The 27,760-nt window shown below is 34.3% G+C and overlaps 2 protein-coding genes and 1 pseudogene across 2 annotated transcripts; all 3 read left to right on the top strand.

Moving 5' to 3' along the window:
• Window positions 1–774: 774 nt before the first annotated feature.
• On the top strand, window positions 775–3,809 carry LOC110719925. Its single transcript, XM_021898904.1, has 2 exons — window positions 775–2,591; window positions 3,006–3,809. The coding sequence occupies exons 1-2, from the start codon at window positions 2,415–2,417 to the stop codon at window positions 3,411–3,413; spliced, it is 585 nt and encodes a 194-aa protein (XP_021754596.1). The 5' UTR covers window positions 775–2,414; the 3' UTR covers window positions 3,414–3,809.
• A 9,590-nt stretch (window positions 3,810–13,399) lies between these two features.
• LOC110720034 lies at window positions 13,400–13,990 on the top strand (annotated as a pseudogene).
• Window positions 13,991–14,271: 281 nt separating this feature from the next.
• LOC110719913 lies at window positions 14,272–15,175 on the top strand. Its single transcript, XM_021898895.1, has 2 exons — window positions 14,272–14,742; window positions 14,849–15,175. The coding sequence occupies exons 1-2, from the start codon at window positions 14,272–14,274 to the stop codon at window positions 15,089–15,091; spliced, it is 714 nt and encodes a 237-aa protein (XP_021754587.1). The 3' UTR covers window positions 15,092–15,175.
• The last annotated feature ends 12,585 nt before the right edge of the window (window positions 15,176–27,760 follow it).

Here is a 27,760-nt window from a genome sequence, read left to right as displayed (position 1 = left end):
TCTCTCTCCTCTTAAACGCTCATCAACATTTTCTCTCTCCTCCCAAACACTCAATCTCTGATCTTCATTTTCGCTATCATCGCAAATCTCACTCATCAATCTCAACGAATTTGGTACATAATTTCTAATCTCTTTTATAATCAATTATTTTAGGGTTTTGTTCTGAAAAATTTGATTGTTTCTAGGGTATATATGCTGCAAGATTTGATTAATTTGTGTTATATTGTTTGATTAGTTTGTGCAAATTGTTTGATTTATTTTGTGCGAATTTGTTCGATTAGTTTTAGCACGAAATTGTTTGATTTATTTTATGCGAATTTATTCGATTAGTTTTAGTACGAAATTGTTTGATTAGTTTAGTTTTGTGCGAATTTGCTGCAAGATTTGATTAATTTGTGTTGTATTGTTTGATTAGTTTATGCAAAATTGCATTTTTGCAGCTTCAAATAAAGTGAAGTGATTGTAATCCTGGTTATGAATGGGGTTGGAAGTCAATGTTGCTTATAGTGGATTTGATTTACTGCAACCCAAACAACAGTCATATTAGGAACTTGGTTAAACCATCTTCCAACATAACGATTGGCAGAGTTTGGTGGGCTGAAAAAACCCAGCTCGAAAGTACCATTTCTTGATACTATAGATTGAGAATCCTGTAGGAATTGAGTGTTGGTGATGCTGTGGCTGCCAATGGCAGAGCAAAGCAACAAGCAAAAATAGTGTAGAAAGATAAAAAGTGAATACAGATGATATGATTGCTTAACTCTTGTTGGGGTTTCAATTAGGTTTTCAATGGGGTTGCTTATCTTTTTATTAGTAATCTTTTTAAAATTTTGATGAGCTTGTGATTTCCCATTTATTTCAGATTGACATTATCACAATCTATCATGGAGTCGAACAATGTTCAAAAGTCTCAGGTATTAATCCACCTTATGCAATAATAATTTGTCATATGTATGTGATTAAAGGAACTAAATTCCTTGATTTTCTTTTTATTTTTTAATCTTTGTAGATGATTCGTAAACGCATGATCATTGGTGTTGTTACCGCTATTATTGCTTCTGTCCTTGCTTTCCTTAATGTTAAAAAATCTAGGACTAAAAGACCTATAATAGTTAGGCAACCTTATGTTAATAGGGATAGCTTAAGGGAGGCTAATATCGATAGTGTTTTATATTGTGGTGATAGTCATTGTCTTGGACAGATTTGCATGAGGCCTAGTGCTTTTTTTAGCTTCTGTAATATCTTGGTAGAAAGGGGACTTTTGTCTGAAAGCAAACAAATGAGCGTTAAAGAGCAAGTACTTATTTTTTATATACTTTTTGGGTCATAATGTAAGATTAAGGGATGTTGGGGGGAGATTTTTCCGATCTACTTGGACTATACATTGCTATTTTCATATTGTGCTCCAAGCAATCCTTCGGTTGTACCCATATTTAGTGAATCCACCAGGAACTCATATGCAACGAGAAATTCAGAACAATCCTAGGTTTTTTCCTTGGTTTGAAGACTTCACAGGTGCTATAGATGGGACTCATGTACGTGCATCAGTTCCTATTGAGATGCAAGAGAGATTTCGAGGAAGAAAGGATAAGACAACACAAAATGTACTAGCGGCCGTAGACTTTGATCTAAAGTTTACTTATGGGCTTGCTAGCTGGGAAGGTTCTGCCCACGACTCAAGGGTTTTGGGTGATGCACTTAGAAAGGGATTTAAGGTTCCCGAAGGTAATATTAATCATTTTTCTCTTGTTGATAATAGTGGTCTAAATTTAACTTAAATTGATTAAAATATTGATAATAATTTATGGATGTAGGGAAATACTATCTTGCTGACGCTGGGTATGGGGACCGTAAAGGTTTTATGCCTCCATTTAGACGTGTTCGTTACCATTTGAAGGAGTATACTGACAATCCTCCCGAGAATGAACAAGAATTATTCAATCTTCGCCATTCTTCACTGAGGATGTGTATAGAGAGGGCGTTTGGGGTGTTAAAAAAGAGATTTCGCATCTTAGATGCTGAGCCTTTTTGGTCATATGAAACCCAAGTGGATGTGGTTCTTGCTTGTTGTGTGATACATAACTACCTAAGAGGTGTTGATCCCAATGATGCAATTACACGAGAGGCCGACTTGGAGGTTGAAACACATGAAATAATGAAATCGCTTACTTAAAAGGAAATTCGTGAGGAAACCAAAGAGTGTGTGAAAAAACGAAATTCTATAGCATTGGCCATGTGGAATGCATATAAGAAGCACCGAACTAATTGAAGTTGTAGAATGTTATTTCTTATTTAATAGATTGTAAACTATTTTGATAGACTCATGGTTCAAGTGAACATATTACTACATTGTCAGGAAAGGACACCGGCCAAATAATACTTTCAGGACTAGCTCCTTCATTGTTGCTGCAAAGATGATTTCTGAAAAGTTTCACACCACATGTACTGCTGACCATGTTGAGAATCATACGAGGACAGTGAGAACTACTTGGGGAGTTATCTCTCAAGTACGAGGAAGATCTGGGTTTGGTTGGGATGCTAATGTAAAGATGGTGAATGCTTCACCAAATGCTTATGAAGCTTATATTCAGGTTGATTGTTCATATGTTCTGCTTATTCTTTGTTTTTGGATTGACTGATTGCTCATTTACTTCCAATATGGTCATAATTCTTCAGTTATTGGACCTGCATTTTGTGAGATAATAAATTTGATAATAAAGCTAAAGAAAAGTTGACCTGCCTGTACGAGTTATTATGTATTCATGGAGTATTAATGTGATTAGCATACCATTTTTCTTTGTAAGCCTATGGAGAACCCTCCCTACCTAGGAACTGTCTTTGACCTCTCTGTACTCACATTTGTTAGTCTTCAATAGTTTCTGCTTGATTGATTTGGTCTGAACACCGCCTTTCCAATGTTAATTTTTTGGGTGGGTGTTCTTATTGTTGATCTTCACAATGCCGTTTTTATCCACTGTTATTCTTAAGAAACTTTGAATATGTAGGACATTGCAAGGGGAATTTTTTCCAAGACGTTTGGTGACATTCAAACTAATTCAAGTGGGCAGCCAAGTACTATTGAAGTCGAGCCTACTAAGTCAGACAGTGCAACTTCTTCGGAGCCTAGATATCATAAGAAGAGATGTCGAGCTGAAGAGGAAGAAGGTGACTTGCGTCACATTTCTACACAACTAGGAGAAGTAGTTAGTGCTCTCAAGAAGTTTTCGGACAATCAACTTGATGTCGAAAAATTGTATGGGGAGATCATGAAAATGGATGATGTTGATGAAGCTGTTCGTGTTGCTGCGTTTGACCACCTAGTTGAGCGTGAAATGCTAGCTAGGGCCTTCTTGACCAAGAGTGAAGCTCTTAGGAAGCTTTGGGTCCAAAATTTCGTTAAATCTCTACGTTAATTTTTTATTTCTTTTGTTCTACCAACTTTGTGATAATAATTATATGTCGATATTGACAAGTTTTAATCCTAGTAGCCTTTTATTATCGTGGTAATTGTTAGGACTCTTGTTGAACTTTTATAAAGTTTATAAAAAAGACTATTTGGTTTCTTTTGATTATTTTATATTATTATGTTTGAAGTAAAATATAGTATAATATATTGGGGAAGCTAATAATGAGTAAGAAAATATTTGAAAATAATAAAAGAAAAGAAAAGGAGTAAAAGAAATGACAAGAGAATACAATATGACGAGAGAATACAATTAGAATTGAAGTTTTCCATTAGTAAATAATTTTCAGTTCAACCAAATAATGGAAAATGCTTAAAATGGAAAATCATTTTCCATTCAACCAAACAACGGAAAACTTTTTTGAAAATGAGTTTTCCATTGTAAAATAATTTTCATGGAAAACCATTTTACATTGAAAATGTTTTACACCCTACCAAACGGATTGCATAGCGCCCTTCTAGTTCTTTGAAGTACTTGAGCGGTTGACGGAGGTGCATTCCTGCGTTGCTTCTTTCCGGCTCTTTCTTGCACTGAGTTAAGATTTGATCATTTGAACTGTTAAGGAATTGAAAGCTTAGGTTCTTTTTGAACTAGTTTTACTTTAGACATGGTTTTGAAACTTTTAAGTAGGTTCCTTTTGAAGCAAAATGTTGTTCATGCGTAGTGTGAAATTAACAATTTCTGCACTTAGGTTCTGGAATATGTTTTTAGTTCCTTGCAAATCATCACATGTGAACCAATTTTGACTTTGTGACTTGAACTTTCTCGTCATATATGATGATTGTGAAAGTTTGTAATTGTAGACCATATTTTGAAGTTTAATTTTAATGTTTATCTTTCATAATGATGAATCAAGGAACGAAGGGCTCTTGCTGCAATTTGTCAATGTTGACATCTTTGGATTTTGAATCTAGTTTCAAATATTAAAAGAAAACGCTTATGGATAATTATCCGTGTTTTATTCTGCTTAGTGCAAAAGGAAAAAAAAAAAACATTTGTTAAATTTGTTTATAATATACTTAGTAGCTATGACGTTAATAGTAAATCATTTAAGTAAAAGACAAAAAAATAAATCTGATGTTAATGACATCGCAAGGTTTATTGGGAGGGCTGAGGGGGCCGCTTAGACACTCCATAAGTAATCCAACTTAAATGTTCCTAGCTGGTACTTTGACTTGTATGATCAACATGTCACTCTTGATGAAAGGGGAAAAAGGAAAAGGATAATAACATAACTAAGAAGTATACTTATACTATTGACACCACGAAGTCCAAAGGGCAATCAATAAGCCAACTGTTTTTATCAATTTTGAATAAGATGACAATATATAATGAAGACTGTTGAGCCCATAAAAGAGAACACACATATGAGTGTAAGTGTTGTCCCACATTAATCGAGTGTATAAGTGAGAGTTTGTATTGAGATTTGTATCCCATATTGAAGAAAGTAAAAGATTGTGTCCACTTTATAAGGCTAAGGGGATACTCCCCTCATTACCAAATGTCGTATCAAGTGGACATTTATGACGGGTGTGGCCCAAACCTGTTTATCATGGTATCAGAGCCCAGGTTGGATTGAGTTGTGATCTGAGCTAGTATTATGGACAACTCAAATATGAGGGGGAGTGTTGAGCTCATGAAAAAACCCACATGTTAGTATAAGTGTTGTCCCACATTAATGGAGTGCATAAGTGAGAGTTTGTATTGGGATGTGTATCCCATATTAAAGAAAGTTGAACATTGTGTTCACTTTATAAGGCTAAGGGACTACTCCCCTCATTGCCATATGGTTTTGAGGTGGATCCTCCTTGGTCGTATAAAGTGGACACTTGTGGCGAGTGTGGCCAGCCCGTTTATCAAAGACGAAAAGACTCGTTATAAAAAGTTGTTATCCTATTACTTGATAGCGCTTTTGTTAGCCCTTCTTATGACATTTCGGGGGCTAATTGTAATTTCGAGGTTGTTCAATATCTTGATAAATTACAACATTCTTGTTGGGAAAAAGTGATGCTTGACAAGATCTTCGGATGTGAAAATGGCATAGTAGTTAAGAATAAATCATATGTTACCTGTTGTGCTTTGGTTGTTGAGGTATTTTGTACTTTAATTTTATCTCATGTCCCTGTGATGAATTTTTCTTTTGGTTTGATTTGGTACGTGTTCATGAGTTTTCTTTCAATTTTTTTTCTCGTGTTGGATATGATTTATGACAAAGTAGATGATGAGAACATCTGCCCCAAGCAAATGAGGGGGGTGGAGGGAGGGGGAATTGAACTACGGTTGAATAGGTTGTGAGCGAAAAGATAGGACGATGGAGCGCTAGCTAGGATATTTGGAGAAATGGAGAGGGTTTGTGATCCCAGTATGTCATTTAATGAGGAGACTCACATGCCACTAGTTGCATTTGCGGTGGAATCAGCCAGGAATCAAGGCAACTGCGTTTCCATTTAACTGCATCGAGGATATATTGTAAGAATATTCAGTGATCACTTTACCTAATCTTGTCTAAAGAATGAAGGCACACTACTTTGTAAGTTTTGTTTCGAAGACATAATTCATCCTATTTGGAAAATCATGTTCGATTGACCGCTTTTGTTTGAACTGTGGTCTAGATAAAAAACTTTATTGCATGGGTCATATCTTATGTCTAATACATTGTTCAGCCATGTAAACTCAGGGGAGTGAAGCATCAAATTTGGATTTGGCGCAAAAGTTGGGTGAAGTTAAACAAGAGAAGTAGTATACTTCTGTCCTCACCCCCTCGTATGGAGAATTAAGTAATTGCTTCCTTTTTCTTCTTCTTTAGAAGCGTATTAACAGCGTCATAGACTGCTGACAAAGAGAAAAGAAGGAAAGTAATGAACAGATAAAATAAGGAAGCAATTACTTTATTCTCCATGCGAGGGGGTGAAGAAGTGTACTACATCTCTTGTCTGACTTCACCCAACTTTAGCACCAAATCCAGATTTGATTCTTCACCTCCCTAAATTTACCTAGTAGAACAGTACATTAAACATAAGATAGAACCCATGCAATAAAGTGCATTTCTAGACCACACTTCACACTTTATACAGAATCGGTCAATCAAAACATGATTTTATTTAGATGATAAACTATTACTCAAATTCTACTTTAAAATAAATTTATAAAGTAGTGTGCCTTCATTCTTGAGACAAGATCAGGTAAACTGATCCCCTAATGTTATTGCAATATATATACATCCTATTTGCGCATTCCAAGATCGTCTCAAGCATTACTTTTGCCCAACAAGTATGTTCAAATTTATTAAGGTAATGAAAAAGCTCAAAATTACAATTAGCCCCCAAAATTTCATGAGAAGTACTAACAAAAAACGTTATCAAGTAATAGGATAACAACATTTTATAATCAATCTTTTCGTCTTCATTATTTACTATCATCTTATTTAAAACTAATAAAACTATTGGATTATTAATTTCCCTTTTGGACTTCGTGATGCCAATAGTACAAGTATACTTCTTGGCTATGTTATTATCCTTTTCTTTTTCCCCCTTTCATCAGGGGTGGCATGCTGGTCACACAAGTCAAAGTACCAGCTATGAACATTCAAGATTTATTGTTTTGTCTTTTACTTTAAATGATTTACTATTTACGTATGTGTGCAATGGAACGATTTGAGAATTTACCCTCTAACACAATATAAAATAATTAGCAAAACGCGATAATAAAAAAGACAATGTTTATGAGGAAATTTCCCTCTCCTCAAACAAAAACACGGTTTTATTAAGTTCCTACAAAATAACACAATAACCCTCTCGATGATTTTCCTCCTCAATAATATATAGGCTAACTTAGAAACCCACATCAATTTGGATATTTTACTTCCTCTCCAAGCCTAAATAATCCTAGATTGATTATATATACCTAAAATCAATCTAGTTTTCTAATTACAAATCCCATCTAATTAGGAAAGCATAAAAGATAGAAATAAAAAAAAAAAGATACATCATATCTTTTCCCAAAACAAATGGTAAGTTTAGTTTATTTCCTAACAGTCATAACTACTAATAAGGAACTTGAAAACAAGTTTAACAAATGTTTTTTTTTTTTTTCCCTTTTGTACTAAGCAGAGTAAAAAACAGAAAATTAGTCATGAGCGTTTTCTTCTGATATTTAAAATCAGATTCAAAATCCAAAGATGGGTCAGCATTCGTTCCTTGATTCATCATCTTGAAAGATAAGCTGTAATTAGAATTCAAAATAAGGTCTACAACTACAAACTTATACAATCATCATATATGACGAGAAAGCTCAAGGCGCAAAGTCAAAATTGTTCACATTTGATTATATTATATGGAAGGAATTAGAAACATATTCCAGAACCTAAGTGCAGAAAATGTAAATTTCAGCACCACACATGAACAACACAACTTCTGTTGGTTACACTTAGGTTCAAAAAGAATCTACTTAGAAGTGTCAAAACCATATCTAAAGTGAAACTAGTTTAAAAAGAACTTAAATTTTCAATTCCTTAACAATTTAAATGACCAAATCTTAAATCAGTGCAAGGAGGAACTAGAAAGAATCCAGGAATGCACCTCCCTCAACCGCTCAAGTACTTCGACTTACTAAAAGGCTGCTATGCAAGACTAAAATTTTGATTAATAAAATGTCGAAAGGAGTAATGAAGCAGGGACCCAAGAAGTCCCAGTCCACCTCTAAGAATGAACAGGCCACCTCCATAAAGTCCCAGGGGAGGCCTAGATGCTTAATCCTTGAAGAAGAGTAGGTACTTTTGGACAAAAAAATACCCAAATGTTGTACTTATTGTATTGATAATTAATTAAGTGTTAGATGACTAAAATTATTCTTAGAATGAGTCATATGCTACGGTAATTCTCTTAAGTATTGTCTCAAGTAACCGATACGGGTACGGCCCGTGTACTTATCGGGTACGACATTGGCAAATGAGGTACAACTAGTTAGGGCAGGTAGTACTGTCAAAAACCGAACCGATTCAAAACGATCCGAATGAGAACCGAACTGATTAAAAATCGAAAATCGATCCGAACCGCATTTTAGTAAACCCGAAACCGAACCGATCCGAGTAACGTTAAACCGTTTATGAACCGAACCAAATCTAAACCGAACTGAAAGGAAACTGAACCGAACCGTTTCTAATATAACCCGAAATCGTTTGAACTGACATAAAAACCGTTTACACCGAATCGTTAACAAACTGCAACCCGTTTACACCGAACCGTTTATATACCGAACCGTTTATAAACCGAACCGCTTATAAATCGAACCATTTATGAACCGAATCGCTTATAAATCGAACCGTTTACAAACCACTTACTACTAGGAGTGGTTATTGGGCGGGTCAGTGCGGGTCGATGCGGGTCATTAGCGGGGCAGGTCGGTTGCGGGTCAAGATGAATATTTAGCGGGTCAAGGTCGGGTTAGGGTCAACGCGTGTCAGGGTCGGAATAATGTTAAATCACAGAAGAACCGAATCCGTTAACGAACCAAACCAGTTATAAACCGAACTAAAATAAAACTGAACCAAAAAAGAACCAAACTGTTTCTAACCCAATACCGTTTGAACCGGGATAAAAACTGTTTACACCGAACCGCTAACAAACCGCAACCCGTCTGCACCGAACCGTTTAGTACCCGGATCGTTTACAACCCAAACCAAATTTAAACCGGGATAAAAACCGTTTACACCGAACCGTTAACAAACCGCAACCCGTCTGTACCGAACCGATTACTACCCGGACCGTTTACAACTCGAACCGCATTTAAATCGTTCAAGAATAAACCGAAATCGAATCGAACCGATAATTATTTAAACCGAACTGAAACCGACCTGTAAGACACTTGAACCGATTTCAAACCGACCCGATTTCAAACCGAACCGAAACCGAACTGTCAAAACTTGACACTACTAAGGGTAGGTGTTTCATTGACCACTTATGGGGACGACTGTGATGTCTGAGGACGGCTGTGGATATCAGGACGATTGGGCCCACATGTTGGAGTACCCCACATCTCTTACTTTATTTAGAGGTTGTTTAGTTCACCTGATTTTAGCTGATCTGATCTGAACTTATTTTTTTCTGCTCTGATCTGATTTGAACTTATTTTTTTCTGATCTGATCTAAACTTATTTTTTTCTGATTTGACCTTATTTTAATTATTTCAATATTCTACTTTTAATGTTAATCAATATTAATGTTTAATTATTATTGTTATTATTATTATCATCATTATCATTATCATCATCATCATTATATTATTATTATTATTATCATTTAATTTATATTATATTATATTATTATTATATTATTATTATATTATATTATATTATATTGTATTATTATATTATACTATATTATATTATATTATTATTATTACTATTATGTTATATTATTATTATTAAATAATAATAATATCATTATTGTTAATGGAATTGTTTCTAAAATTTCAAAAGATGAGATTGTTTCTGGAAGATGGAGCAAAGGTGTGATTATTAGATTTCATTTTCCTTTTTTTATTTAAGCTTTTATATTGAACTTGTTTAGGGCGTTTAAATGTTTTTTTATTCATTTGTTCCTCTATTGAACCTTTTTTTATTCATGCGTGTATGGTTGTGTGGGAAAGACACATTGACCCGTTTTAACCCGTCAAAACCTGAATTTAACTCGACCTGAATTCAACCCGACCTATTCCTAACCCGACCCGAATTTAACCTGACCTATTACTAACCCGACCTATTACTAGCCCGACCTGAATTCAACCCGATCTATCATTAACCCGACCTAAAATCAACCCGACTTGTTATTGACCCGAAATTAACTAGCAATCTAGGATTACGTCATATTTTTTTTTCTTTCCCTAATTCTATGAGTTATTTTCCTATTTAAGCTTATTCAAATATTTTCAAAAAAATTCTCTATTATCAAATGTATTATAATTTATGAATACCACTACTTTTTGGATGCATGTGCATTCTTTATTCAAATTTAGTAATTACTATTTACGAATACTACTACTTTGTAGGTGCATGTGCATTAATGTAGTCAACCCGAAATGATCCAACCCGAATTAATCCGACCCACACTTACCCGACATGTTTACCCGAATTGACAGCTCTACTTCCGACCCATGTTCGCGTTAGGCTCCTCTATATGAAATGGGTGTATAAATACAATTATGGTTGCCTCAAGAAGACCCACTTTATGGGAATACATCGTTCAATGGGTGAATGGGAATACATCATTCAATGAAATGGGTGTATAAATACATCGTTCAATGCTCCTGATGGGAATGACCCACTTGCTTTGGACTTCACCGGGATGGGAAAAGGTGAGGCATGGGTGAATGGGCAAAGCATAGGACGCTATTGGCCAAATTTAAGTTTGCCAAGTGGTGGTTGCAGTGACCATTGTAATTACAGAGGACCTTATAAATCGGACAAATGTCTCAAAAATTGTGGAAAACCGCCCCAGCAATTGTAACCACTTTTCCTCCATTAATATTATTGCCCCCCTAATTTTTTTTTTACTTTGCTTTCTGTTCTTTAATTTTTCACTTTTCTAGCTTTTGACCTTGCTTTCCTTTTTCCCATAACAACCTTCTATCTGTTTTTCTGTACTCACACTTTCTCTCTCCTCTCTGTTTTTTGTGTTTACTTCACACTCTTCACCATTGTTGGTACTTTACACTTCATTTTCTAGAAATCTGAATTGGGTTTTCTCTAATTGGGTTGACTGACAAAAATATTAATTGAGAGTATTGGTAGTTTGGTACTACAATTTTTTTTTGTGTATATATATATTTTTTCGTATTGCAATATCTCTTACCTACAACACATCAATCTCTCCCAAATTTTGTCCTTCTGTTGGTCATTGTAGTAGCTTGCTCGTATACAATCCCGTCGACAGGTAAATACCTTAACTCTTTGTTGTTTTTTTTATTATATTTTCATAATTTTGTTTACAATCATCGCTTCATCGGGTAATTTACTAGTTACGGAGTATATTATTGTTTCAATTGAATTTTTATCTAAGGAGGAATTATTTAATTTTCAATTATTATTTTGTTATTGTTATTCTTAAAAATGATGACCTTTTCTTTATTTTAAGTGGAGAATAATAAAAAAAGAAGAATGGAAGTTGTAGTAATAATAACAACATAAATAGTCACATCACAATGTAGTGTAGTAGTATAACTCAAAAAATATACTACGTATATAATTAGATATGATACTTTTGTTGTTTTCTTTAATAAATCTCTATTTTGTTGAAAGATCAATATGGTAATTGGTAAACCTGGCCATAAAAGACCGAGCAATTAAACTTCCCTACAAAATTCCTTTTGTTGGTAGGCCGATGTGGTTTATAATGACTCAGAGTCATGTTAAAGCATTTTAAAGTTCAATGAGAATCATCTAATTTCATGCGATTTTATGTCAAATTGATCCAATTGCTTAGTTAAATGTCGTTTTTGAATTGACTATCGTTAAGCCTTAATTACTCCATAAAGGTCAATATAATATACTAATCATAAATATATGAAATTTTTTGTCCATAGGACCATTTAAACTTGTGTTTCTCTATAGTCCAATCACCTCATATATATAAATATTACTAATGATTGCATTTAAAATAAAATAAAAATAAAAATAAAATCCTGAACATTATATATAAATGTTCCCTATTAGCTTGATGATGAGAAATTATGACAAAAATATAAAGTACGAGTTGGTGAAGTGGACCAGATTACTAGATCTGTAACTTTCAAACTAATAATATATATAAATTTAGGAACTCACCAACTAATAGTTTTTTTTTTTTCATTTTTTTGACACAATATCATAATTAATAAATAATACGGAGTGCAATAATAATAATGGTCACTTACTCATGCTTTAAGGAATAATTAAAAAGGAAATCAAACTTAAACAAATACATACCTACTGACGTATGCAAAGCATTACTTTAACTTTATTACAATTAATTAAATAATACACTTTGCATAGACAATACCTTAAAAAAAGGACACTTTTTTGGATTATAGGCTATATAAGTGTTTAGTCAAATTGATGATTGTATAGTAGGTGATAAGATGATATATCATATATTTTTTTTAAATTATCTATCGATTGTCACCTTGTTATTTAACTTTTACAATACTTGTGATTTGTGAATTGTTTACTTTATGGGTTTAATTGTTTAGAGTTGGGTTATAGTGAAAATTAGTGCAAAATTAGTGAAAAACAGCATGGGTACAAAGTATAGTAGCATAGCCCAGTATAAAAAATTGGCCAAACAAACAACATATGAATAAAAATATTAACTGGGTTGCTATGATATGCAATGATATGCGGCAAAAAATGCAAAGTTCTTTTCTAGATCAAATACATCCATGTTTTGTGGTCCTAGTTTGGTCCTAGTTTCTCAATAGATGTTAGAAGTAGTACGTATATATTTATGTACTTATTTTGATTATTTATATCTTTCATGCATGAAACTAATAATTTTAAAGTGCTCTTGATCATAGTGTAATGGCTGGTAGGGTAGCATGGTCTGATGACAGTACATAATTTTTTTTGGACATATGCTTGGAGATGAAAGCAGGTGGACTATCAAAGGTTAATTGGGATAGAATAGTGAGTACTTTGAATGTTAAAAGTGGGAAGAATTTCAATATTAAACAAGCAAGAAATCATTGGGATGATTTAAGGAAAAGGTTCAAAATTTGGAATGAAATGGAACTCAATTGGACCGGTCTTACATTTGATCCTATTACTAGTTGTCCTGTAGTTAAAAAATATGATAGGTGGAATATATTTGTAAATGTACGACATTTTGTTTTTCCATTTTGTTGCATTATGACCTCTACAATGCTAGTTTATTTTAAAATTTATTTAATCGAAATTTTGTGCATTTATGCAGAAACATAAAGGTATGCCAGCGAGATTCCTAAGGAGACCATTGCCTCATCTAGAGAAGTTACGGGCACTTTTTTCAGGGTCTTTTGCTACTAGCAAATGGAGTTTTTCTCCCGGATTAGGCGGGGAACAAATTGGTAAAGAAAATGAGGAAAGGTTCGGGGACAGTGATGAAAATATAGGAGATATGGAAATAAGTAGGGGAATAAATAATTCGGATGATGAACAGAGCATTTCACCTCCTAAAAGTACCTCGTTGGGGAAACGTAAGAGTGATGGGTGCTAGTAAACTTAAAAAAAAACAAGAGTAGTAACATTGACTCTTATATAGAGTTGTTGAAAATGTCTATTGAAACTAATTGTAAGCAAGGGAGTGGTAATAAGTATAAAGATGTCTCAGATGCTCTATACAATATTGAGGCTATTGTTCAACAAGGAGAAGGATTTATTTACCAATGTATGAATTTTCTTCATCATGGCGATAATGCAGATTTCTTCTTAGGTCTCCGAAGTGATGATCAGAAGATCATGTATTTGAAGACAACATTTCAAGATCCAACATTGGGTGGTCCTTAATTAGGTTTTTTGGGGTGATGAGTATTTGAAGTTAACTTTGTCTTATGTTTTCCTATGACTTGTTTTGCACTTTCATATGTTCTTTGTTAGTTATTTGATGTTGTTCTAGTTTTAATTAAGGTTCCACATATGAAGCTACTATTTTTTCTAACCTTTAGGTTTAAGTAGCTTCATATGATGCTATTGCTTTTCAGGTGATCTAATTAAGAAGCTTTAGCCTTTATTTTAAAAGTCATTGTTGATTTTATTTTACAAATTGAATAATGTTGGTATTTTGTTGGTTTATGTTGTAGAATGGATAACACACTTCCAATGTGCTTGACAATTATCGCATTGGAAGAGCTCAAGAGACTTCTTACACCAATTGAGAGATTGCCTCTAAGGTTAGGTGGAGAATCTGGTAGCGAATACATAAACAGACTACTACATGCCCATCCTGATTTATGCAAAGAACAATTGAGATTAGATAGAAACATATTTGTGGATGTTGTTACTTGCATGAAAAATAAAAATTTATTATCGGATGGTCGTTACATATCTGTGGCAGAGCAATTAGGAATATTTTTATATATCATGGCTAAAGGCAGTTCTTATCGTGATGCTGTCGGTCGATTTCCGCACTCTATTGCAACAATTGGGTTGTACTTTAAACAAGTACTGGAAGAAATGGTTCATTTGTCTACCGAGATCATAAGACCATACCAAAGTTTGACCGTGGTGCCAAAAAAAATAGGTGACAGCACAAAATATTGGCCATATTTCAAGGTGTTAAGAAACATTATTATTATCTTGCATTGTCATTATATTATTTTATGCATATGCAATATATAATCACTTATAAAATGTATCCTAAATGTTAATGAACTATTAGGATTGTGTTGGAGCATTGGATGAGACTCATATAAATGCAGTTTTAAGCGATGATGATGGTGTGGCACATCGAGGGCGTAAAGGAAAAAAAACATGGAATGTTTTGGCTGCCTTTTCCTTTGATAGGCTTTTCACGTTTATCAACGTTGGATTTGAAGGTAGTGCTCATGATATTAATGTATGGAACCATTGCTTAACTGTACCAGAATTTCGATTTCCCCATCCACCTCCAGGTATAATTTAAAATAGTGTATGTTTTTACTCCATACATGACACTATACTAATATGCTGTATAACTTTATTTTATAACAGAAAAATATTATCTAGTAGATTCCGGATATCCGAATACCGTTGGATATTTGAGTCCAATAAAAGAAAAAGATATTAGAACCCATTTGCCTGAATTTCGAAATGGTCCACCACCACAAGGCATGCTTGAACTTTTTAATTATCTTCACTCTTCACTTCGAACAACGATCGAGAGATGTTTTGGACAATTAAAAGGTCGATGGAAAATATTGACAATGATGCCACAAATGGACACTAAACATCAATTGGCAATTATGGTTGCTACATTCACACTTCACAATTTTATTCGATTACATGAGTTGGATATACCCATTGATAGTGGTATAGAAATCGAACCAAGAGCAGATTATGATTTGTTTAACGAGAATCGTAAAGCTGTAATGAAAGAAGTACAACTTAATATAGCGAAGGAAATTTGGAACTTCTTGTAATGAAAATTATATTTGTAAACGTTTATGATTTGGAGCTTATAATGAAATTTTAATTATTATCGTTTATTGTTTGTGCTATTTAATAACGTAGACAATATTGCTAGTTCAAACAAACGATAAAATCAAATCCGATACATCATAAATCAATAATAATAATAATAATAATAATAATAATAATAAATAATAATAATAATAATAATAATAATATAATAATAATAATAATAATAATAATAATAATAATAATAATAATAATAATTTGATTTGAACTCATTTTTTCTGATCTGATCTGATTTGAACTTATTTTTTCTGATCTGATTTGATCTGAACTTATTTTTTCTGATCTGATCTGAACTTATTTTTTCTGATCTGATCTGATCTGAATTTATTTTTTCTAATCTGATCTGAACTTATTTTTTCTGAAATAAGTAAAAATAAGGTGAACTAAACATGGCCTTAGTTTTTCCTTATGTCAAGTTACTTTTTTTCATGCATTTTAGGAAGAAGAGTCTACATTAAGCGAGGCGAATTTTTTGGGAATGTAGGGATTAAGTCTATTCACCAAGCCACTATTCAAGTCTAGATCATCACACATTTTGTGCGGGTCTAAACATAAAAAAAAAATAATAGATTTTGCTACCTTATGATCTAGTTATGATATGATATTGTTCACTCGACTACCTTGACATCAATTACTTGACGTAAATTAGATTAAGTTTTGTTCACCTAGCTATATTAGGAAAAGTAGTTTATATAAGTTTTAAGTTTAAATAAGAATTAATAAGGGTTATCTAACTTCAATTTATGACTATAGAATAAAATAAGTTTAGACAAATTATCCAGTAAATTTAATTAATTGAAAAAAACATAATAATTAAATAAACTGTATGAAATAAACATAATAATTTTGCTAACAAAACTGAGTAGTCTTCCTACAATTACTTGCGTATGGACTCATCAACTTTAGGTGATAATTGATTTTTTTTTAATTAGGCTCACCATTGAAGTCTCTAGGTATGTGAACTACAAGAACATCTTTTTTCCAATTTAAGATCATCATAATTATGGAATAAAGTTTCACTTATAAAATCTAGATTTACTTGAAAGGAAAGAACGTTATCGTATTCTAAGCTTTACATTAATTTGTCCTTCTTACTAAAACTATAAAGTTCATTGATTTCCCTGCGGAAAAAACTTGTACGGATCTAGTTCACAATAATATTATTGTGAACCTGAGGTTTATATTCACCAATCGACGTTATTTTGAATATGATGACCTTAATTTTAACATAGTAATATAATCTTTATCAAAACTTGTAATCTTCAATATTATTGTGAACATGAGGTTCACATGTGTAGCCGATGTTATATATGTTGAACATAGTGGCCTTTATTATTCATATTCACGAGTATATTAAAATTTTTAGTATTAAATATATTAGTCTCTTCTGACCAATATTATTATTATAACACTATGAATTTTGCTTTAATATAATAACCCTTATTTAGTTTTAACATAATGACCATTAATATTATGACCTTTATGTGTGAATAACAACAATTAAACATAGTGAACCTAATATTAGTGGTCCACAATAAATAATATTATTATAACGGATGCAAGAAAGAACAAATATTGAATGTAATATTAACAAGAAAAATAGACACATATTTACGTGATTCTCCAACAATGCGTTGGCTACGTCTACGGACAGGCGAAAGTAAATGTTTTATTGATCTTAAGGAAAATAAGTTACAGATTCAGAACAGATTTGAGACCAATCACAGAAAACAAATTCATTGTCTCTTGGAATTCTAATGTTGTCTCTCTCAGAATTCACAGATGATGAGAAATACACAAAAGACTCTCAAAATTCTGAATAATCACTCAACTTTTTCGGCTAGGAATAAGCATAAGGGGTATATATAGAACCCTCCAAAACAGAAATTGAATTGGCTAAAGCCCAAACATTAACTACGGACCAAACCCATGCACAACCACACGATCATGTATATGTATCATAGAATGAAAGTAGTGTGTGGCTACACTGTAACACCCCCAAAATTCGGGTCTTTGTAAAACGATAAGAGTAACCTTTTTATCTTTCAAAACCAACCATCGAACCTTGGGAGTGTTACTGCTACACTTATTTTCCATAGAAAATAAATGCAAAGCAAAACGAAATACCATTTTATAACTAAGTGATATAAGTGGCGACAAGAATAAAATAGTCGTTACATCCAAACTGTAAAACACTTTAAAAACATTAATTTAAAAAGGAAAATAAATAAGTTCAGAATTAAACTAATGTTTTTAATGTGTTTTACACTTTGGATGTAACGACTATTTTATTCTTGTCGCCACTTAGATCACTTAGTTATAAAATGGTATTTCGTTTTGCTTTGCATTTATTTTCTATGGAAAATAAGTGTAGCAGTAACACTCCCAAGGTTCGATGGTTGGTTTTGAAAGATAAAAAGGTTACTCTTATCGTTTTACAAAGACCCGAATTTTGGGGGTGTTACAAATTGGTATTCAGAGCCAAGGTTTTTTTTTTAAATTAGTGACTAAAATGAATTAAAGTAAAAGACTTAGGTTTAAAACTTGCATGTAAGTTTTGTAAATTGATTTAAGCTTAGGAAAGTTGTGAGTGTGGGAATCACGATAAGGGATCTATGTGTTTTATAGTACTTTATTAAGTACTTATGATGTGGTTATTTATTTTCTTAGACGATGGTACGAGAACGTAGAACTGCAAGAAAGTCCAGTGCTAGGAAGAGTACAATGGTATTACCCGATTCTCCCTATGTGATCCGTATGAAGTATAATAAAGACATTCGACATTATGTCTACCGTTTGAATCTTTGCATTGAACATTTTCATTACAATGTACTTGAGGGCCAATCCGATTACCTCACTCCTGAGAGATGATCTCAAATTCTTTTACACACTATGCGTGAGGGGACCCTATTCTCAACTTAAGAAGAAGTATGCTGATTTATATATTGAAGGTCAACCGAATGATAAATACTATTATAATGGAAGATGGATCCTTACTATGGAATACCTTGAGAAGGTGATGATGGAAGCTAAGCGGGAATATGACTATAACTTGGATGATGATGAGGAGGAGGAGCCTTAGGAAAATGAAGCTCGTGAGAGCCAAGGGGAAAATGATGGTTGAAATTTTTTTAAGTCGCATTTAGCTTATTTAGTTAAATCTTTTATAATACTTTTACAAATAAAAGCTAGTTTCTTATGATTAGAAACTATAGTATAGTTTTAGTTTATTTGTAACTAGTAGTTTATTGAACTAATTAGAACTAGCTAGTATGTTATTTTAAAGATGATTTTCATTCTCCCTTGGTTTTGCAATAAAATAATTTTTGATAAACATATTTTTGATTTTTCATATTATGTTTATTAATTAATTTAATAAAGTAGTATAATTTCATTTTTTTTATTTTATTGCATTTATATAAAACAAAACTCTTATTTTCCTATGCTTATTTTAGTCAAGTATAGTAATGACTGGGTTGGATTATAGTGGAATCACAAAAGTAATGCACGAATCTATGGTCTAGTGCTAAGTTGATGCATTATTTGTTTTGGAAATTGGCCGACTCTATGAATTTGTCGAGGTTTAATTAATTGCTTAACTCTTGTCTATATGTACTAATGATGTGTTACATGAAAGAATGTGATTGTTAATTTAATTGCAATTCACACGATCTAAATAAATCGTGTTAAAATGTGTATGGTGGTAACACCAGTGTTGAAATTGTGCAGATTGTGTATGCAAAATTACAACGTTTACACTAGGTCTTGTTCGAGAAGAACTGCACAAATGGCCGAGACTCCTGAACAACTTGCTGCAAGGTTGAGAGCTCTTGAGCAAATGAACCAGAACCTTGGAATGTTGTTGCAAAACCAGCTGAACAACAACAACCACAACAACAACGACAACGACCCTCAAGCTGCTATGGCTGAGAAACTTGCTGCATTGAAACCTCCACTATTTATGGGGAAGGAAGATCCCATGTTGGTTGAAAATTGGGTACGTGACTTTGACAAGATTTTTACAGCTGCTGGTACCCCTGATGCTCAGAAGGTGGACCAAGCCACTTTCTATTTACGTGAGGTTGCTGATATTTGGTGGGAAAATGAAGGAGCCACTATAAGAGCTCAACAGAACTTTAACTAGGAGGCTGTTAAGAAAGCAATCAGGGATCGTTTCTTTCCTGAACATATCAGGAGATAGAAGTACAACGAGTTCATTAGGTTTAACCAAACTGCTGGTATGAGTGTAGCAGTAACACTCCCAAGGTTCGATGGTTGGTTTTGAAAGATAAAAAGGTTACTCTTATCGTTTTACAAAGACCCGAATTTTGGGGGTGTTACATACACGGTTGTGTACCCTTAACCACACAGGTACACGACCGTGTGACATGTCTTGTACTAGCGAAACTACACGGTCTTGTACCATGAAACACATGGTCGTGTATGTTGAAGAGTATGTAGTAGTATGGACTACACGATCGTATACTATGGACTACACGACAGTGTACCTACTCGGTCACCAATTCAAGGCATGACATGCCCATGAAGAAATAATTTAATTTCCTTTGAATGCTGAATACAAAGACTTAGTAACAAGGCTTTGAGCCACTTTAGCTCACAAGTAACTGCAGCCATGGACTGTATTCGGCTTCTGCCGGGAAACGGGATATTGTATGTTGCTTCTTGGTTTTCCACGAGATGGGTGACTTACCAAGAAAAACGAGCCAACCAGATAAAGAACGAAGAGTGAGAGGACACACAGCCTAATCTGAGTCACACCTGCCCTGCAGATTTAAGTCACAATCAAAACTCAACAAAATACCTTGTCCCGGAGTGCATATCAAATAGCGAACCAACTTCAACGGAGCATCGCAATGTTCACTACGGGGTTTTTTCATAAACTGAGACAAATCATGAACTGAATATGCTAAATCATGACAAGTAAATGCAAGATATATCAAACGACCTACAAGCCGTCGGTATGCCTCCAGATCAGAGAGAAGACCGAAGGCTCAACTTGTTGTTCTTCTCTATAGGAAAACCACTAGGCTTTGCCCCCAAAAGACTTGCTTCAAAAATGATATCTAGTGTATACTTTCGTTACTTAAAAACAAACCTGCCGAGCTGCGGGCCACCTCAATGCCTAAAGAATATTTTAAAGGACTAAGGTTCTTCATCTTGAAGCAACCACTAAGATAAGCCTTAAAAACAGTTACTGCAGCGGAATCATTCCCAGAGATAATTAAATCCTCAACATAAACTAAGACATTAATCAAAACTTTTCTGGTAGTATATGTGAATAAAGAGTAATCAGAATAAGATTGTATGAAACCATACTGTTGTAAGGCCGTACCAAGTTTTGCAAATTAATAACAAGTTTTGCAAACTAACATCGGGGAGCCTGTTTCAAGTTATAGAGCGACTTTCGCAGTCTGCAAACCAAGGAAGGATCCGAACTTTATTTCAAAATCTGGTGCAATTTCATGTAGACCTCATCAAGATCATCGTGTAAGAAGGCATTATGTACATCCATTTGGTGTAGCTCCCAATTTTTCGGAGTGGCAATAGCAAGAAAAGTACGCACCGTTGTCATGTTTGCAACCGGAGCATATGTTTCATCATAATCTACATCTGCTTTTGATACCATGCAAGCTATGATCAAGATCCGTAACTTCGTAAAACCTTCAAATAGCCTCGTTAAATCCCGAAATACATAGAAAACAACGAATCTACCCATAAAAGCATGTATGATCACAACCAAACCAAATCAAGCCAAAATAAGCTATGAACAACTAATCTAAACTCGAAAACTACCTAAATGGATTCTAAAAACACGCACAATGCAGGACTTATAATAATCTCCCAAGCTAGACCAATGGTTGTCCTCAAGCATAAACCATGGAACATAAGAAGAGTAAGATAGTCCCTCAAGCAAGAATACATGTGCCAACGAATCAAAACCAAGTGAAAAACAAGAAATGCAAGTCATTGATTATAAAACCACCATAAACTTCAAGCACTCGGAATTGACAACCAATCTTACCACACATTTCCCCTAACCAACTCAGTCATATATGAATAGCATCTCACTATAGTGTTGCAAAATAAAACAAACAAGCCAATTATGTGTTTACAAGGTTTAGAATAAGAAATCACTCATCCTAATTGTAATTATGCAAGTCGACTTCATACACTTGTCCTCTTTAGATTTGCTAATAGATTTTCTCCACCTGTAAAACAATGATACTAATACGGAAGTCATAAAATCCTAAATAAGGGTAAGCTTGGTTAATATGGGGTTAGACGATGTCATTTGAGGATGTGGTGCTCAAAAATAACAAAAATCCTAATCCCATCACATAGCCAAATGTTGGGTTCAAACTAACCTTATATCCTCCGCACAACACACAAGCATGCCCTTATTCTCACTTTTCTTCACAAGACGACATGATTTCCATGACAAATATTGTCTTTCTTTCTTCTTCATGGATTTTCAACTCGAATTCTCATGAAACTTTCACATTTTTCTTTTCTTTTTTTCTCATTTTTTTTCTTTTTTCAACTTATTTTTTTCTCCTATTTTTTTTTCTTCGAAATTTAGAGCATAAACAATCTTATTTTTCTGAATTTTTTCATTTTTGCTCTTTTCTTTTTAGCTTCTTTTTCTTTCTCTTTTATTTTCCAGACACAACTCAATAGGGCATAAACAATACATTAATTCTCCATCAAATAAACTTACAAAAAGGCTCTGAGGAATAAAATTTAAGGCATCAAAGAAGGGGAATCATGGCTCAAATTAGTTCATCCTAAAGCTAATGTAAAATAAAAAGAAAATAGAATAAGCATCAAGCACCTAAGAAGCTTTGACTCTAATTATCTAAAAGGAACTTCAATCACTCTTCCACATTGCATCATAAAGTCTCATATAATCGCAAAGCAAATCCAAGAATCAAATTACTTAAAGGAAATTCTAACACACATGAAGAGAATGAATGACTGAAATAAGATGTATTAGTCAACAATGGCTCAAAAGTCTCACATAGGTACTCAAGCTATCCATATTGGTCGAGCGGGGAAACCATTCTAGCTACAAACAAGTTTAACTCCAAGCAAGTTAGTGAATGGGTTTTTCAAAAACAAGTTTTTCAATTTTTTTTTTAAATCACACATATATTACATATCATCATTGAGGCATAGTCGTATAAAGACGCTGAAAAAGAAACCACTACTAAGCAAACTAACTACTATATACAAAGCAAAAAGTATAATCCCTCCCCCAAGCTAAACTTCACATTGTCCTCAATTTGAACATATATCAAATAAGAACAAGCAAGGGAAAGAGAAAACAAGGCCCCACTGGCCGGAATAGGGATCATACCTAGGGGTAGAGCTAGGATCGCCCTCAAAATAATGTCGCATCATATCCCCAAACACAAACAAAACAAGAATAAAGAAAATAAAATGGAAAGAAAAAAATCAAAAACATAATGGGTTTCCTCCCATTTAGCGCTTTTTTTAAGGTCTTTAGCTCGACCCCTCTTTAGTAACTCAACCTAGGTCACCACACAGAGAAGATACTCCGTGGTATAACTTATTAATATATCCACCTCCAAACAACTCCTTCATATTAGAGTTGATGTGCTTTGTATCCGAGCTTACTTTGATGTAGCTAAACCCATCATGTGGTGGAATATTGTCCTTTTTGCTCACAAGATTTCTATTAGAAACACACTTACCAACCAAAGGGTTAGTAGCATCAATTCTCAAACAAGTACGACATCAAAAGTGAAATTATGGTCATTAAAAATCTTAAACACAACTTGTTTATCCTGAGCTCTAATGGTCACTTGTCTTTTAGGAACATCTATTAAAGCTTGACTTGTAGCAAGAAAAGGGCGGCCAAAGATAAGTGGGATCTTTATGGTCTTCTTTCATATACACTACGACAAAGTTAACAGGAAAAAACAAGTTCACCAATCCCAACTAATATATCTTCAACTATACCCTTAGGGAGTCTAATAGTCCTATTAGCCATTTGAAGTATATGGTGGAGGGTTTAAGTTTTTTCAAACTTAATTTTTCATACAACAAAGAAGGTATTAAATTAACACTAGCACATAAATCACACAAGACCCTATCGAAAGTTGTTTCGTTTATCATGCGGGGGATAGTAGTAAAACTACCAAGATCATGCAAGTTAGGTGGTAAACTCTCATGAAAAAGACTAGAGCATTGCTCATTCATTTACTACCACACTTTCTTATTCCTTATCATTATGGTTATGATCTAAAATTAGTTTTAAAAATTTTGCTACTTGGGGCATTTGAATTAGAATATCATAAAAAGGAATGGTAGCATATACCTTCATAGAGTCTCAGAATATTTCCCAAAATGCTTATCGAGAACGACTTTTGATAACCTTTATGGGAAATGCATTGGTTCCTCATAGGCTTGTGGAGCAACATATTTGGGACCTTCATTGTCACACTTTTCTGTTTTCGACTCCACATTGTGCACTTTCTCTTCTAATCCTCCCGTATTCAATTCATCTCTCCACATGAAAATTACATTGCATTGTTTCGTTTGGGCTTTTTCTTGATCTTGAAGAGTTGATAGATGACTTACTTGTTGTGAAAGTTGGGAAAGATGAGTTTCTATCCCTTATTTGAGCGACGATCAATTGAATTGAGTTTTCAAAATATTCATTTTTCTTTGCTTGTAACTCAAACTGCTTTGTTATAAGCTCTTATTATTGACATTGGGAAGTAGCAAAAGTCTCTATACGGAATCAAGATCATATTTTGAAGATTGGGGGGGGGGGTGGTTGGTGCGTGGATTGATGACTGAAAGGTGCCCTTGCTTGAAAAATGCGTGGTGGTGATGGAGGATTCACTAGCGCTTGAGTGTTCTTGTATGAGAACACTTGATGATTTCTCCACCCTTCATTATAAGTATTGGAATAAGGATCATATGGCCTTGTGGAGGTCGTGGTATAGAAAGCATTCGCTTGCTCAATCGTCATTCCATCATAACTAAGTTGACACTCTCGTGCAAAATGGCCTTGTGTTCCACACATTTGATAAGTTTCCATTGAGGGTCGAGGAGACTCGACTAGTTGATCGAATTTATGAGTTAATGCGTGCACAAAACTTGTCAAAAGAGTTAGAGCATTAACATCATGTCTACCTCCTCTGTTGGTAGCATTTCGTCCTCCTAGATTGTAATTATCATTAGCCGCCATCTTCTCAATCAAATCCTTTACATCAGTTGGGTTCTTAGTCATGATAAAACCTCCGAACGCAGCATCAATGTATATGCGAAACTCATGGGTTAAACCATTATAGAACGTTTGGATCAACATCCACTCTGGAATACCATGATGAGGGCATTATCTCTGCAATTGCTTAAACCTTCTCCATGCCTCATATAGGGATTCGTCATTAGATTGATGGAAGGTAGATAGCTCGTTCCTTAATTTCACGGTTTTCTCTTGACCCAAGAATTTGACTAGGAAGGCCTTGGCAAGCTTGTCCTACGCATAAAAGGAACCAATACCTTCATCTCGTAACCACTCCCTTGCTCTATCCCGTAGTGAAAAAGGGAAAAGGCGTAGTCTAATAGCATCATCAGTGACACCATTAAGCTTCATAGTATCACACTTCTCCAAGAAACTGTCTATGTGAGTCACAGGGAAATCATTCGGTGAGCCAGCAAAAGAATCATTGGAGATGAACTGTATAAATTGGGGCTTCAACTCAAAACTCTGAGCGGTGACAGGTGGTCTAACAATACTAGAAAGGAATTCGATTTAAGTATCAGGAATACCATATTCCATAAGAGATTTTGTTCCTGGGTCAACCATGTTTCTTGTATTTCGATTTCTCCTTCTTCTACCTCTTCATCTTCTTGCAGTAGCTTCGATCTCGGAATCAAAAGGTGTTAAATCATCTGAACCTGGACTTCGAGTTTACATGCAACAAAGAAACTAAAACAGGAGATCAAAGACACAAGGAACTATAGCCGAATCAACAAAATATATATGCTTAGTAAAAACGAATCATGAATAACTAGAATGAAATCGTTAGTCCTTGGCAACGGCGCCAAAATTTAATAGGCGTGTCGCGTACCTAACAAAAATAACCTAACAAAACCACTACTATGTAGATAGGTAAGTAAGGTTCGAATCCCAAGAGACTATGGTTTAACTAATTAAACAGACTCAAATAAATACTAAGCAAGTAACCAAAACAATAGTGAGAATTAATAACTAAAGAACTAACTAAAGCAATTAAATCTAAGTTATATGATAAATCAAATGCTAAAAACATCCAAGATCAAGCATCACCACGAATACAATTAATGCAATAGTCGTTCTACCCCTAACATATAATTCAATTGATTAACGAGGAAAAGTAATCCCTAAATAGTACCAATGGTCTCTCCCGAGTTATCAATGACTTCTTTAAATACAATCAAGCCTACTTCTGTGGAATCATGTAAATTAAAGACATTGCGCACATGGCTTAGCTTCCTAATTATCCATTCAACTACTCCCGTGATGAACTTTAAACCTTTAATTGATTTATTCAAACCCATCAAAACCTAACTCCTGTTGCAATTAAGACAATGGACTAATAACAATACTAATTATCCCTAATCTAGTATTGGCATGAGCACAATCAATTAAGCATATCAATTGTAATTATCATTAGAGAATTTAATGAATTAAATCATGCATTAACCATATTCGTGTTCCGCTAGATCTTGGAATAAGGGAACTACTCACACATAATAATGAAAACAATAACAAGAATTAAGGAAAACATAATTAACAATCAAAGTAACTAAAGAGAATAAGAAAATACCGAATCTTGAATTACGAGAGATAAACGAAGAATCTTGAGTGCATAATCTTAAATTACAATGAAAAATAAAGTATAGAGAGAAAACTAGGGTTCTAAGATGATGAATAATGAAATTATAATGCTAAATAGTATTTATAATAAAGATAAAAGATAAGATAAAATAAGGAAAGAAATTGGATTAAAATCGACCAAATTCGTCCAAGCGTGGGCGTGTTACACAGGACATGCCCGTGCCTAAAGTCGGAAACGATCGCTCTTTAACTTCCCACGAGACATGGGCGTGTCTAATTTTGACATGGTCGTGTCTTGCTGGAATGGCACTCACAGCAGCTATGTCACTCATAGAGACACAGGTGTGTCTCATCTTGGCATGGGCGTGCCTCGCTGGGCCAACTCCACTTGACGAGGCATGGGCATGCCTCAATTAGACATGGGCGTGCCCCATGTAAAATTTCTAATTCCAACTCTCTGCCTCCTCAAAACACATTGACGCGCCCATGCCTTGTGTGACATGCATGGGCGTGTTTGGCTGGGACTTAGCTTCTTTTCACTTCAACATCAAACATTGGCCTTCAAAATGAATTGCAAGCAATGATCAAGATCCGTAACTTTGTAAAACCTTCAAATAGCCTCGTTAAATCCTGAAATTCATCAAAAACAGCGAATCTACCCATAAAAGCACCATATGATCACAACCAAACCAAATCAAGCCAAATTAAGCTATGAACAACTAATCTAAACTCAAAAATTACCTAAATGGACTCTAAAAACACGCACAATGCACAACTTTTCAATGCATATTTCTTATAAATCTTCACCTTAACTTGAATCCCCTCACAATAAAATTGATGTACAAGACTGATTGATCACAATGCCATATGTACTAGAACAGACAGATGTACTAGATGCATCAAACACGACGCCAGATGTACCAGAGAACATACGGATATAACAGACTCTTCGTGCTCAGATTTGCCTCCTCTTGTTACTAGATTTGCTCTGTCAAGCACTAGACTAGATTTGCCTCGTTGGGCACCAGATTAGCCCCAAAGGGAAACTAACAGCTTTGAATAATTTGTAAATCCAAGCAACCTTGGGACTTACTCTGCGGAACTGAATTCGAATAGACGGCTTGCCAATGCTTATTCCTAGCATGAGCAACACCTCCCTAGGACGGCTTAGATCTATCCACCTCTCCGACAAATAGTGCAAAAGCCACCTTGTTTTCCCGATCATGCCTTTGGGGAGAG

This window comes from Chenopodium quinoa, unplaced genomic scaffold (assembly GCF_001683475.1).
Source record: "Chenopodium quinoa cultivar QQ74 unplaced genomic scaffold, ASM168347v1, whole genome shotgun sequence".
Classification (NCBI taxonomy): domain Eukaryota; kingdom Viridiplantae; phylum Streptophyta; class Magnoliopsida; order Caryophyllales; family Amaranthaceae; genus Chenopodium; species Chenopodium quinoa.
Note: the sequence above shows the minus strand (reverse complement) of the source record. Positions and strands in the feature narration are given on the sequence as shown.